The 15,061-nt window shown below is 38.2% G+C and overlaps 1 protein-coding gene across 1 annotated transcript; it reads right to left on the bottom strand.

Moving 5' to 3' along the window:
• Window positions 1-4,722: 4,722 nt before the first annotated feature.
• On the bottom strand, window positions 4,723-5,673 carry LOC110297232 (vomeronasal type-1 receptor 4-like). Its single transcript, XM_021165988.1, has one exon. The coding sequence runs from the start codon at window positions 5,671-5,673 to the stop codon at window positions 4,723-4,725; it is 951 nt and encodes a 316-aa protein (XP_021021647.1).
• Window positions 5,674-15,061: the final 9,388 nt, after the last annotated feature.

Genomic DNA, 15,061 nt, shown 5'->3' on the forward strand with positions numbered 1-15,061 from the left:
CTTGTATGTTCATGGGCATCTCTTTCTTTAGGTTTGGGAAGTTTTCTTCTATTATTTTGTTGAAGATATTTGCTGGCCCTTTAAGTTGAAAATCTTAATTCTCATCTACTCCTATTATCCCTAGGTTTGGTCTTCTCATTGTGTCCTGGATTTTCTGGATATTTTGAGTTAGGATCTTTTTGCATTTTGCATTGTCTTTGATGTGCCGATGTTCTCTATGGAGTCTTCTACACCTGAGATTCTCTCTTCCATCTCTTGTATTCTGTTGCTGATCCTTGTATCTATGGTTCCAGATTTCTTTCCTAGGGTTTCTATCTCCAGCTTTGCCTCATTTTGGGTTTTCTTTATTGTTTCCACTTCCCTTTTTAGGTCTAGTATGGTTTTGTTCATTTCCATTACCTGTTTGGATGTGTTTTCTTCTTTTTCTTTAAGGACTTGTAACTCTTAACAATGTTATTCTGTATTTCTTTAAGTGAGTTATTAAAGTCCTTCTTGATGTCCTCTACCATCATATGAGTTATGCTTTTAAATCCAGGTCTAGCTTTTTGGGTGTGTTGGGGTGCCCCTTCTTAGAATTGGGAAGAAAACACCCAGTGAAGGAGTTACAGAGACAACGTTTGGAGCTGAGATGAAAGGATGGACCATCTAGAGACTGCCATATCCAGGGCTCCACCCCATAATCATCTTCCAAACGCTGACACCATTGCATACACTAGCAAGATTTTGCTGAAAGGACCCTGATATAGCTGATTCCTGCGAGACTATGCAGGGGACTAGCAAACACAGAAGTGGATGCTCACAGTTAACTATTGGATGGATCACAGGGCCCCCAATGGAGGAGCTAGAGAAAGTACCCAAGGAGTTAAATGGATCTGCAACCCTATAGGTGGAACAACAATATGAACTAACCAGTACACCCTGGAGCTCGTGTCTCTAGCTGCATATGTATCAGAAGATGGTCTAGTTGGCCATCAGAGGAAAGAGAGGCCCATTGGTCGTGCAAACTTTATATGCCTCAGTACAGGGTAACGCCAGAGCCAAGAAGTGGGAGTGGGTGGGGAGGGGAGTATGTGAGGAGGGTATGGAGGATTTTTGGGTTAGCACTGGAAATGTAAATGAAGAAAATACCTAATAAAAAAAATAATAAAAAAAAAAGAACAGCCAATACTCTTAACCTCTGAGACAGCTCACCAGCACATGAATGACAAATACTCAAAACATATTTCTTTTTTTTTGTTTTTTTATTAGATATTTTTTTATATATATTTCAAATGCTATTCCAAAAGTTTCCTATATGCTCCCCCTACCCTGCTCCCCTACCCACCTACTCCTGCTTCTTGGTTCTGGCATTCCTCTGTACTGGGGCATATAAAGACCAAACATATTTCTAAGCCATTTTTGTCTTATCTTTTGAGACCTCTATTTTCAGAGCCACACTTCATTTTTTAATACTATTGGTACTTTTCTACAAACTATACAGTTTGTAACTGTATTTTAAATACTTATATTTACATCTGCAGTAAAACTCTCATGCCTTATCAAAGAAGATCATTTTGCAGCAGACAGAAGCTACTGGAGAGATTACAACTTTTCAAAATACATTGAGTAATTGACCTTTGGGTACTCATTATAGATTGATACATCTACAACACAATCCTTACCCCCTAAGTCTCAGAGACCACTTTGGAAGAGGGGTCTGATAGATTGTAAGAGCCAGAAGACTAGAATAGTTACTGCAATGTATGAAAGGAAGCTAACCCATGAAATTTCAACAATATGGTTGTCCAAATAAGACCTGCATAATGCCAATACCAGTTGAAATGCTAACATGGTGGTGGCAGTTTGACAAGACCTCACCCCCAGATTTTGAGTTACAAGTAATCAATGGCTGTTGAGAGAAGAGGAAGCAGTATAAAGCCCCTGATAGTTTATCAATCTTAAATAATCAGCCTTAGAAACATGTACAGACAAGCAACACTAACTGAACTCAGTAGTTTACATATAAATGCAATGTATAATATGTACGTGTAATTGTATGTATATGTTAGGGATGATTATTCAAAAAGAGGTCATGAATTTGATAAAGAGCAGGTGGGATGGCAGAGTGTGAGGGCCTGAGTGGGATTTGGGAATGCTGTAAATGTATTACAAGGATTTTCTTGGCAGACACTCTACTCCAATTCAAGTGTGAATACCTAAAGTTGTGTTTAGTTGCCAGTGGTTGCAGATGACCTTAATTTGGGTTATGTAAGGAAACATTCTTCCCAGATAGGGAAGGCTAGAACCGGCGAAAGGATTGCAGTCAAGGATATCCTGTTGAAAATGTTTTCTTTGGTTTCATTACAAATATATGGGTGAGCATACCCCGAAAGACAAGTGCATATTCCTTTTCATCTTTGGTTCCTAGCTCTAAATCCTCAGCTCAAACAGAGACCATCACAGAGAGCCACAACTGATCACAGTGTAGAAATCAACAGATTGTGGAGAGCCCTGCTCCAATATCTATAACTACATCACAGCTCCTGCATCTATGGTTTAGAGAACATTGCAGAAGAGAGGGTAAAAACTGTAAGAGCCAGAATTCTGCTGTGAAAGAGACTCATCTAGAAATTGCTATATAATCAAGATGAACACAATGACCATAGCAATGGACACAGTAACATGGGGGTGGTGATTCTCAAGGAGTATGCTCTAGACAAAAACTTACATACAACTAAAGATTGCTTGAAGAAGGAGAATTAGCATCTTCCATGGATGAACTCTTTTTGGTTGTCCAATGCAGAGTTGTCATTATACATGCAAACAACGGAAACAGATTGTATTTCTATATATAGGTGCACATACATATATATATATAGACTCACATATATGTGTATGTAACAATCATAATGAGTGAAGAAGAGGCTCTCAACTTGAGAGCGCATGTGGGGAATATGATACGGAGAGGTTTGAGGGAGGGTTGTTGGTAGGGTCTATAGGAAGGAAAAGGAGGTGGGAATATGATGTAATCCTATTGATGGCACATGCTTTTAACCCAGCAATGTGAGAGGAAGAGGCAGATAGATCTCTGTGAGTTCAAGGCAAGCCTGGTCTACAAAGTGAGTTTCAGGACACCCAAAGACACACAGAGAAACATTATCTTAAAACAAAACAAAACAAAACAAAACAAAACAAAAACAAAAACCCAACCCAAACTAAACTAAACTAAACCAAACCAAAACAGCTATGTTGGAGATAATCTATTGGTATAGCCTCTGACATTACCAGATCAATTGCACAGCAAATTCTCTGGTCGTCTGACTCTTAAAATCTTCCTTTTCCCCTTCCTAGAGCTTTAGGTGCAGGATTTGTTTTGTTGGTGCATCTGTTGGGACTGGGATTCACTCTTCTGCATTTTGGTTGGTCGTTGTCTTAGTTAGGGTTTTACTGCTGTGAACAGACACCATGACCAAGGAAAGTCTTATAAAAAAAACAACCTTTAATTGGGGCTGGCTTACAGGTTCAGAGGTTCAGTCCATTATCACCAAGGTGGGAGCATGGTAGTATCCAGGCAGGCATGGTGCAGGAGGAGCTGAGAGTTCTATGTCTTCATCCAAAGGCTGCTAGTGGAAGACTGACTTTCAGGCAACTGGAGAGAGACTTTTAAGCCCACACCCACAGTGACACACCTACTCCAACCAGGTCACACCTATTCCAACAAGGCCATACCTCCAAATGGTGCCACTCCCTGGTCCAAGAATATACAAACCATCACAGTCATGGTTTTTCATAATTGTCTCCATCTATTGCAAAGAGAAGTATTCTTTATGCAGCATGGACCCTTAAGAAGGCCTCAATCCTACACAAAGAACTACATGTAACTAAGGAATATTGAGAGTAGGAGAAATAGTTTTCCCCAGGGAAGAGCATACCAAGTGCTTCAACTACAATTGTCTATTCAATACCAAATGGCCAGCTCTGATTACACATATACATGCAAGTCACATTATAGAGAATAGATAGCATTTATGAATTAGGAATACCTGCCCCCACCACACACATATGTAACAAAAATTAATGAAAAATAAGCTATGAATTTGAAAGAGAACAAGAAGAAGCATTAATAGCAGGGTCTGGGGGGAGGAAGAGGAAGGGGGAATCAATCTAATTATGTCATAATTTCAAATATAGAAGGAATGAATAACAAAACATGTACTGAAATAGTAAAAATAATTATTGGTGACTCAAAGTCAGCGATAATACAAGGACATCCATTGGATAATTGCCAGTTGTTCCAGATAAGAGTAACACCCACACCAGTATTTGTGGTAGTTGGTAGTTAAGAAATGGAAATTCATTTATTCAAAGTTTAAAAGGTGTTCCTTAAACAGAAAACACAGTAAAACATATAACCCAATCTCCAAATGGTACTTCAAATTTTTGATTAAAAGTATTTTAATAGAGACAAAAATCAACAAAAAAATATTGTTTAAAATATTTAACATATGTTCAGTTTAGACAAAATGTCATAATTTGAGTTGGTAATAAATATTGAAATTATTAAAATTATGTTAATAGATTTATATTCAAGAAAAATGATAACTACCCGAATTTTGAATAGTGTACAGAATGTCTGACTTATAATTAACGTCATTTCAGGTATTCAAGGTCCACATTCAAATTCTTTATTCCAGGAAAATCATTAAGACACAGTTTTAACACCAAGAAAGTGTGGGTTTCAGTTCAGCCATGGAGTGAACTTTGAAAACAGGTCATTCTCAGAACAGAAAATGAAGAGGTGAATTGCAAAATAACCTTATTATTCTTCATGAGTAGAAAAGGGCAGATGGTTGGGTAGCTTGCTGTTAAAATTGTATCAATTGCCTCCAATCTTGGATTTTTTTCTTTTGTATAAAAGCCATAAAGGGTGATGGAGTTGTTCAACCAATAAGTTAACACAAAGCAGCTCACCAGAAACAGGATGCTGTGAGTGGCTTTGTGCTCAGGAGATGACTGGGAGGAAAGGTTTGGGCTGTGGAGATGCTGGGCTGTCTTGCGGTGTCTGTATAGGAAAATAACCATGTAGAGGCTGGCCCACATCATGACAGACATATAGAAGAAATCATGAGTGATGAGAAAGCTGAAAAACCATTCTGAATTCTGTTTCCCAACTTTCTTGTTTTGACAGTAACCATGTGAATATCCACGGCCAACATGACTGTTATTTGTTTTGGCTATTACCAAATCAAGCATATAACCGTAGATAAGTAGATTAATCAGCCAGGAGCAAAGCAACGAAGAAAAAATCCATGTAGAGAGTCTAGGCTTAAGCCAGGAGACCCACTTAGATTTACTGGGAGTGATGGTGATGACTTGGAATGTGCTTAGAACAGAGGTGGTGCAGATGGACAGACCCCGGCTGAGTCTGAATGAAAACAAAACTGCCTTACAACCAACATTGTCCAGAAAATTGGGTACTCTAAAGGAAAACATGATATCTTTTATCATTGAGAACATGATTGTTGACATATTAACTATTGTCAGGTGCATAAAAACTGAATCTATCAACTTCTTCAAATGAGGCTTGAAGAAGAAAGTGTATACATACAACATTAACAGTGATGAGTTCCCTATGACACCAAGACAAAACTGGAATATGAGAAAGATCTGGAAGATGGTGTCACTTGGAAGCATGATGTTAATATGCTTCAGGTTTGTTAGGTCTAGAGTACCAAATGAATGGACTATATTTTAAAACAATTTGAAAAATGATGTTTGTAGGAAAATATACTTAGTGACAGCTCAGGAGCAGAGAGAAGTGATGAAATGTCCAACTCTTTCCTTTTCTCCTCCTTCTCTTCTTCCTCCTTTTCCTCTCCTTCTTCCCTCTCCTCCACCTTTTTCTCTTTGCTTCTTCTTTTGGTTTTTCAAGTAAGAGATTCTCTATATAACAATATCTGGAACTTGCACTGTAGACCAGGCTGGCCTTGAACTCTCAGAGATCCACCTACCTCTACCTCCCAAGTGCTGGGATCAAAGGTATGCACCACCACCGACTGGAGAAATGTACAACTCCTTTCTATGTTATGTCCAGAGATGACACTTTAGCAACTTCATTCCTGGGATTCTTTTTTTTTTCTGTTTTTTTTTTTTTTTTTTTTTTTTTTTTCGAGACAGGGTTTCTCTGTATATCTCTGACTGTCCTGGAACTCACTTTGTAGACCAGCTGGTCTCAAACTCAGAAATCCGCCTGCCTCTGCCTCCCGAGTGCTGGGATTAAAGGCGTGCACCACCACACCCGGCCATTCCTGGGATTCTTGACCATCTTAGAGGATAGAATGAAGTGTTGAGAATAAAGGATCGAATCCACCCAAACTCCCTGAATTCTGTTATGTCAAGCAGAAGGATATGTTGACCTTTGTGAAAGGCTCATTTGCATGTTATGAGGGATTTAAAAATTATTTATTCTATATGTAAGAGTGTTTTGCCTGCAATGTCTGTGTATTATATACATGCTTCAGAATCAGACCCTGGACCTCTGGAAGAGCAGCTAATGGTCTTTAACTGTTGAGACATCTGTCCAGCCCCAATGAATTTCTATTCATCAGTTAATATTTTTTTAAACTAAGTATCAATGTCCTTATGCTTACAGTAACATTTGCTTCTATCACATATGTAGTAATGTGTGCACTTGACCTTTAGTGTTTGTGTTGCGCATAAGTTTTTGTCCGCTTTTCATGATTAAATACTTAGACTTTCCATGTGGGATTCTTTGCTTTTCATTCTTCTGTACAGTGTGTTCTCAGGCATTTCATTTCATTTTATCTATTTAATTTGCTCACATATGAGAGCTAAACAGCCAATAGGCAGAACACAATGGCCAGTGTAAAACTATACACCCCACAGTATTGAGCACAGCACATCTTCACAAAAATGTTTTTTCTGTGATATTTGATGACAAAATCAATCAGGCTGATTTTGATTGATAAACACTCTAACAAAGATTTGTATATTTTGTTATTGCAACGTCTGGATTCTATTTACACTTGAAGGTTCTTTTGTATTCATGTTACAGAGACAGAGTTCTCAGGGCCACTGTTACATAGAGAATGACAATGACACAAGATTCACAAACTTTGATCTTGATCCTCAAAACATTGTTATGCCACCCATGTTCTGTGGATTTGGGTGTATATGTGTGTGGTTGCTGTATATTAACTCTAGACTCATCTCTACACTTATCAAATTACTTTGTTACCTGAATGACAAACGTTTATTCTTTGGAGGATATCTATGGATTCCTCAACAGTCTATTTTATCCTGAGAAGGTCTATTAGAATTTTTTTCCTGTGCTGGTCTGAATTCTCATTACATTCCATGAATCTCTGCTTTGGCACCAGTCCCTAGTAAAGGCAAGATATTCTAATGTGAGGCACCAACATTTGAGTTACTTAAAGAATGAATTGTATAGGCACAATGCCTATCAAAGAGTACAAAATTAATTTTAAATTTTGTATCAATATACAAATATTTATACCAATGCAAGCTTGAAACTTGTACTGATATATAAATTTCACACAAAATGTAAGGAAGTATAATTCAATTTTGTATGAAAATTTAGATTTTTTTTTTCAAGACAGGGTTACTCTGTATAGTCCTGGCTGTCCTGGAACTCACTTTGTAGACCAGTGAATCAGAAATCTGCCTGCTTCTGCCTTCCAAGTGCTGGGATTAAAGGTGTGCACCACCACTGCCTGGCAATTTAGAGATTTTTTTTTTTTTTTTTTACCAATGTAAGATTATGTCTGTAAAGTGTTTTAAGAGTAAATTTAGCAATCTATTCTCACCACTTATTTAAGAATTCAAGGCTTCCGGTCTCATATGAGCTCCAAAGATAACCCCGTGGCACAGCTCTCTGTACTCAAATTCTGCCTAGACTTTGCTGGTCTCCTAGGAGTGCTGTCACCAACGTTTTTGCTCTAATAACTCACCAAAGTGGGACCTGTCATGAGACCACAGGGCACAGAAACCGTGAAGAAACTGGGGACAGGATCCCTCCGGTATTGCTCTGCACCCTGTGGCACGGCTCTCCATACCCAAATCCCACCTGGAGAGAGCTGGTCTCCCAGGAGTGTTGACACACGTAGGATCACAGCCTCATGGGCTCACAGTAGGGACAGACTCCAGTCAGAGACAGCAAGACCAGAGATAACCAGAAGGCAAGAGGTAAGCACAAGAAACTAAGCAACAGAAACCAAGGCTACGTGGCACCATTAGAACCCAGTTCTCCTATCATAGCATGTTATAATACTCCAACACACTTGAAAGGCAAGATTTGGATTTAAAATCAAATTTCATGATGATTATAGAGGATTTTAAGTACATAAATAACTTCCTTAAAGAAATAGAGGAGAACACAGGTAAATAGGTAGAAGTTATTAAGGAGGAAACACAAAAGTCCCTTAAAGAATTACAGGAAAACACAACCAAACAGGTGAAGGAATTGAACAAAACTATCCAGGATCTAAAAATGGAAATAGAAACAATAAAGAAATCACAAAGGGAGACAACTCTGGAGATAGAAAACCTAGGAACGCCATCAGGAGTCATAGATGCAAGTACCATCACCAGAATACAAGTGATAGAAGAAAAAATTCAGGTGAAGAAGATACCATAGGAAACATTAAAAGTCAAAGAACATGCAACAGTCAAAGAAAATGCAAAATTCAAAAAATCCTAACCAAAAACATCCAGATAATCCAGGACACAATGAGAAGACCAAACTTAAGGATAATAGGTATGGAAGAGAGCAAAGATTCTCAACTTGAAGGGTAAGTAAATATCTTCAACAAAATTAAATAAGAAAACTTCCCCAACCTAAAGAAAGAGATGCCCATGAGATTACAAGAAACCTCCAGAATCCCGAATAGACTGGATCTGAAAAGAAATTCCTCCTGTCACATAATAATCAAAACACCAAATGCACTAAATAAAGATAGAATATTAAAAGCAGTAGGGAAAAAGGTAAAGTAACATATAAAGGCAGACCTATGAGAATTACACCAGACTTCTTTTTTTTCTCAAGTTGGATATTTTCTTTATATTTCAAATCTTACCCCTGTTCCTGGTTTCCCCTCTAAAACACACCCTCCACCAACCCTCTCTCTCCTCCTCCTGCTCAACAACCCACCCAATCCTGCTTCCTGGCCCTGGCATTCCCCCAAACTGGGGCATAGAACCTTTACAGGACCAAGGGCCTCTCCTCCCACTGATGTCTGACTAGGCCATCCTCTGATACATATGCAGCTTGAGTCATGAGTCCCACCATGTGTAGTCTTTGGTTGGTGGTTTAGTCCCAGGGAGCTCTGGGTGTACTGGTTAGTTCATATTGTTGTTCTTCCTATGGGACTGCAAACCCCTTTAGGTCCTTAGGTCCTTTCTCTAGCTCCTTCATTGGGGACCCCATGCTCTGTCCAATGGAAGGCTGTGAGCATCCACTTCTGTATTTGTCAGGCACTGGCAGAGCTTCTCAGGAGAGAGCTATATCAGGCTCCTGTCAGTAAGCACTTGTTGGCATACGCAACAGTAACTAGATTTGCTGATTGTGTATGGAATGGATCCCCAGATGGGGCAGTCTCTGGATGGTCACTTCTTCAGTCTCTGCACCACACTTTGTCTCTGTAACTCCTTCCATGTGTATTTTGTTCCCCCTTCTAAGAAGAAATGTAGTATCCACACTTTGGTTTTCATTCTTCTTGAGTTTCATGTGGTTTGTGAATTGTTTCTTGGATAGTCCAAGCTTCTGGGCTAATATTCACTTATCAGTGAGTACATATCATGTGTGTTCTTTTGTGATTGGGTTACTTCACTCAGGATGATATTCTCTAGATCCATCCATTTGCCTAAGAAGTTCATAAATTCATTGTTTTTAATTGCTGAGTAGTACTCCATTGTGTAAATGTACCACATTTTCTGTATCCATTCCCCTGTTGAGGGATATCTGGGTTCTTTCCAGCTTCTGGCTATTATAAATAAGGCTGCTATAAACATAGTGGAGCATGTCTCCTTATTACATGTTGGAGCATCTTTTGGGTATATGCCCACAGAGACTATGAAAGCCAGAAGATCCTGGGCAGATGTCATACAGACCCTCAGAAAACACAAATGCTGACTCAGGCTGTTATACCCAGCAAGACGCTCAGTTACCACAGATGGAGAAACCAAGATATTACATGACAAAGTGAAATTTACACAGTATCTTTACTCAAATCCAGCCCTACAAGGATAATAAATGGAAAATGCCAACACAAGGAGGGAAACTATACCCTAGAAAAAGCAAGAAAGTAATCTTTCAATGAAACCAAAAGAAGATAGCCACAAAAGTATAATTCCACCTCTAAGAACAAAAATAACAGGAAGCAACAATCACTTTTCTTTAATATCTTTTAACATCAATGGGCTCAATTTCCCAATAAAAAGATATAGACTAACAGACTGGATACATAAACAGGACCCAGCATATTGCTGCATATAGGACATGTACCTCAGTGACAAAGAGAGACACTACCTCAGAGTAAAAGGCTGGAAGATAATTTCCTAGCAAATGGTGCCAAGACACAACCTGGAATAGCCATTGTAATATCGAATAAAATTGACTTTCAACCAAATTTATCGAAAAAGATAACAAAGGACACCTCATACTCCTCAAGGAAAAAATCTATCAAGATGACCTCTCAATTCTATGTTCCTAATGCAAGGGTACTCACATTCATATAAGAATCTTTACTAAAGCTCAAAGCACATATTGCACCTCACAAAAAAATTACTGGGAGACTTCAACACTCCACTCTCAGCAATGGACAGATCATGGAAACAGAAAGTAAACAGAGACATAGTGAAACTAAGAGAAGTTATGAACCAAATGGATTTAGCAGATATCTATAGAATATTTCATCCTAAATCAAAAGAATATACTTTCTCAGCACCTCACAGTACCTTCTCCAACATTGATCATATAATCAGTCATGAAACAGGCCTCAACAGATAAAAGAAGATTGAAATAATCCCATGCATCTCATCAGATTATCATGGACTAAGGCTGGCCTTCAATAACAACAAAAACATGAGAAAGCCCACATACCTAGGGAAGCTGATCAACGCTCTACTCAATTATAACTTGGTCTAGGAAGTAATAAAGAAATTAAAGACTTTTTAGAATGCAATGTAAATGAAGGTAAAACAGACCAAAACTTATGGGACACAATGAATGCAGTGCTAAGAGGCAAACTCATAGATCTGAGTGCCTCCATAAAGAAACTGGAGAGAGCATACAGTAGCAGCTTAACAGCACACCTGAAAGTGCTAGGAAAAAAATGAAGAAGCAAATATACCTAAGAGGAGTAGATAGCAGGAAATAATCAAGCTTAGGGCTAAAATCAGCCAAGTGGAAACAAGAAGAACTATACAAAGAATAAACCAAACCAGGAGCTAGTTCTTTAGGAAAACCAGCAAGATAGGTCAGCTCTTAGCCAGACTAACCAGAGTGCACAGAGACAGTATCCAACTTAACAAAATCAGGAATGAAAAGAGAGGCATAACAACAAAAACCAAAGAAATTAAAAAAAAATCATCAGATCCTACTCAAAAACTTATACTCAACAAAACTGGAAAATCTGGATGAAATGGGCAAATTTCTAGACTGATACCAGGTACCAAAGTTAAATCAGCATCATGTAAATGATCTAAACATTCCATAACTCCTAAAGCAATAGAAGCAGTCATTAATAGTCTCCCAGCCAAAAAAATCCTAGGACCAGATGTTTTTAGTGAAGAATTCTATCAGGCCTTCAGAAAGACCTAATACCAATACTCTTCAAAGTAATCTACAAAAGAGAAACAGAAGGAACACTACCCAATTTGTCTTATGAAGCCACTCTTATGCTGATACCAAAACCACACAAAGACCCATCAAAGAAATAGATGAACAATGAACTTCAGAACAATTTCCCTCATGAATATCAATGCAAACACACTCAGTAGAAATCTCACATACTGAATCCAAGAACACATCAGAACGATCATCCATCATGATCAAGTAGGCTTCATCATATATCCACTATAAAAAAAAAAAAAACTCAAAGAAAAAAAACCACATGATTATCTTGTTAGATGCCGAGAAAGCATTTGACAAAATCCAACACACGTTCATGATAAAAGTATTGGAAAGATCAGGAATTCAAGGCCCATATATAAACATAGTAAAATCAGTATACAGCAAACCAGTAGCCAAGATCAAACTAAATGGAGAGAAACCTGAGCAATTCCTCTAAAATCAGGGACTAGACAAGCTGCCTATTCTCTCCCTACGTGTTCGATATAGTACTCGAAGTTCTAGCCAGAGCAATTAGACAACAAACGGAGGTCAAAGGGATACAAATTTAAAAGAAGAAGTCAAAATATCACTATTTGCAGATGACATGATAGTATACTTAAGTGACCCAAAAAATTCCACCACGGAATGCCTACAGCTGATAAACAATTTCAGCAAATTGGCTGGATATAAAACTTACTTAAACAAATTGGTCGCCTTCCTCTATTCAGAGGATATGTGGTCTGAGAAAGAAATTAGGGCAATAACACCCTTCACAATAGTCATAAATAATTTAAAATTCCTTGGTGTGACTCGAATCAAGCAAGTTAAAGATCTTGACGACAAGAACTTCAAGTGTCTGAAGAAAGAATTTGAAGAAGATCTCAGAAGATGGAAAGATGTCCTATGCTTATCCATTGGCAGGATTAATATAGTAAAAACGGCCAACTTGCTGAAAGATTCAATGCAATCCCCATCAAAATTCCACCTCAGTTCTTCATAGATTAGAAAGAGCAATTTGCAAATTCATTTGGAATAACAAAAAATCCAGAATAGTGAAAACTATTCTCAACAATTAAAGAAATTCTGGTGGAATCACCATGCCTGACCCCAAGCTGTACTACAGAGCAGTACTGATAAAAACTGCATGGTACTGGTACAGTGACAGAGAAGTAGACCAATGGAATAGAATTGAAGACCCAGAAATGAACCCACACACCTATGATCATTTGATATTTGACAAAGGAGCCAAAACCTCCCAGTGGAAAAAAGAAAGTATTTTCACCAAATGGTGCTGGTTCAACTTGAGCTCTGCATGTCAAAGACTGTGAATTGATCCATTCTTATCTCCCCATACAAAGCTCAAGTACAAGTGGATCAAGGACCTCCATGTAAAACCAGAGACACTGAATCTAATAGAAGAGAAAGTGGGGAAAAGCCTTGAACACATGGGTACAGGTGAAAATTTCCTGAATAGAACACCAATGGCTTATGCTTTATGATCAATAATTGACAAATGGAACTTCATAAAATTTCAAAACTTCTGTAAGGCAAAGGACACTATCAACAGGACAACAACCAACAGATTGGTAAAAGATCTTTACTAGTCCAATATCTGATAGGGGGCTAATATCCAATATATACACAGAAGTTAGACTGCAGAGAACCAAATAACCCTATTAAAAATGGGGTACAGAGCAAAACAAAGAATTCTCAACTGAGTTATATGGAATAGTTGAAAAACACCTAAAAATGCAAATCAAAATAACCCTGAGATTCTACCTCACACCAGTCAGAATGGCTAAGATCACAAACTCAGGTGAGAACAGATGCTGGCGAGGATGTAGAGAAAGAGGAACACTCCTTCATTGTTGGTGGGATTGCAAGCTGGTGCAAACACTCTGGAAATCAATTTGGCTGTTCCTTAGAAAATTGGACTTAATACTTCCTGAGGACCCAGCTGTACTACACCTAGACATATACCCAAAAGATGCTCCAAAATATAACAAGGACACATGCTCCACTATGTTCATAGAAGCCTTATTTATAATAGTCAGGAGCTGGAAAGAACCCAGATGTCCCTCAACAGAGGAATACATATGGAAAATGTGGTACATTTACACAATGGAGTACTACTCTCAGCTATTGAACACAATGAATTCATGAAATTCTTAGGCAAATGGCTGGAACTAGAAAATATCATCCTGAGTGAGGCAACTCAGTCAGAAAAGAAGTGATATGTACTCACTGATAAGTGGATGTAGTTGAAATGTAAAAAAAGAAAATATCCAAAACAAAACTCAACAACAACAACAACAACAACAAAGTAAAACCTCATAGAGATCTGTTTGCCTCTGCCTCCCAAGTGCTGGAAGGGAAGGTATGTGGTAACATGCCCACCTTGATGGAAAATCTTAACAAAGTCTTCTAGTATTTCGCCAAGCCAACGGATAAATGAGAAAATGGGGTATAAAAAATTGCGATAGATATAACCCAAGTGTAACAAAACCTTGTACAGTCACAGTAAAGCAGCAATCATTTGCCATCAGGCACATATGTATTAAGGAATAAATGTGGCCATGTAACAAACATTAAAGAAAGGATCATCAATAGTTTAATTTGCTTTTAGATAGAATTTTATGACCAATACTGTGTTATAAAGAAACATCACAGGGCTAGAAAAGACAACTCTGAGAATAAAGCGCTTATCATGCAAGCCTCGGAAAGTGAGTTCAGATATCAAGCCCTAACATAAAGGATGAATGTGGTGGGTTGGGCAGGGTGGTGACAGGTGGAGCCCTGAAGCCCACTGACCAGCTAGACTAGCCAACTGATGTACTTCAGGTTGAGTGAGAGGTCCTGTCTCAAACAAGTTGGAGGAGACAGAGGAAGATACATGATGCCAATGTCTATCCTTACACATGCATGAACAAGTGAGCACACACCTGCCTCACACAAAAGAAAGTGAAAACCCTCCTGATTTCCAGCAAGTTAAAAATGAATGCAAATTTTGGCAATCATATAAAGAAAAAATCCATTATGAAAATGATCTTCAGTGTGTCTCCTATAGGAATGTGTGTGTAAAATAGATAAGAGATGTGAGAAGACAGCAGCATATTTAAGAGGAAATTTAAACTGAAATCTGAGATAAAGGAGTTAAAGAAATAAAAGCAGAACAAGAGCAAGCCATAGACATATACAGTAAAACCAAAA

This window comes from Mus caroli, chromosome 7, assembly GCF_900094665.2.
Source record: "Mus caroli chromosome 7, CAROLI_EIJ_v1.1, whole genome shotgun sequence".
NCBI lineage: Eukaryota > Metazoa > Chordata > Mammalia > Rodentia > Muridae > Mus > Mus caroli.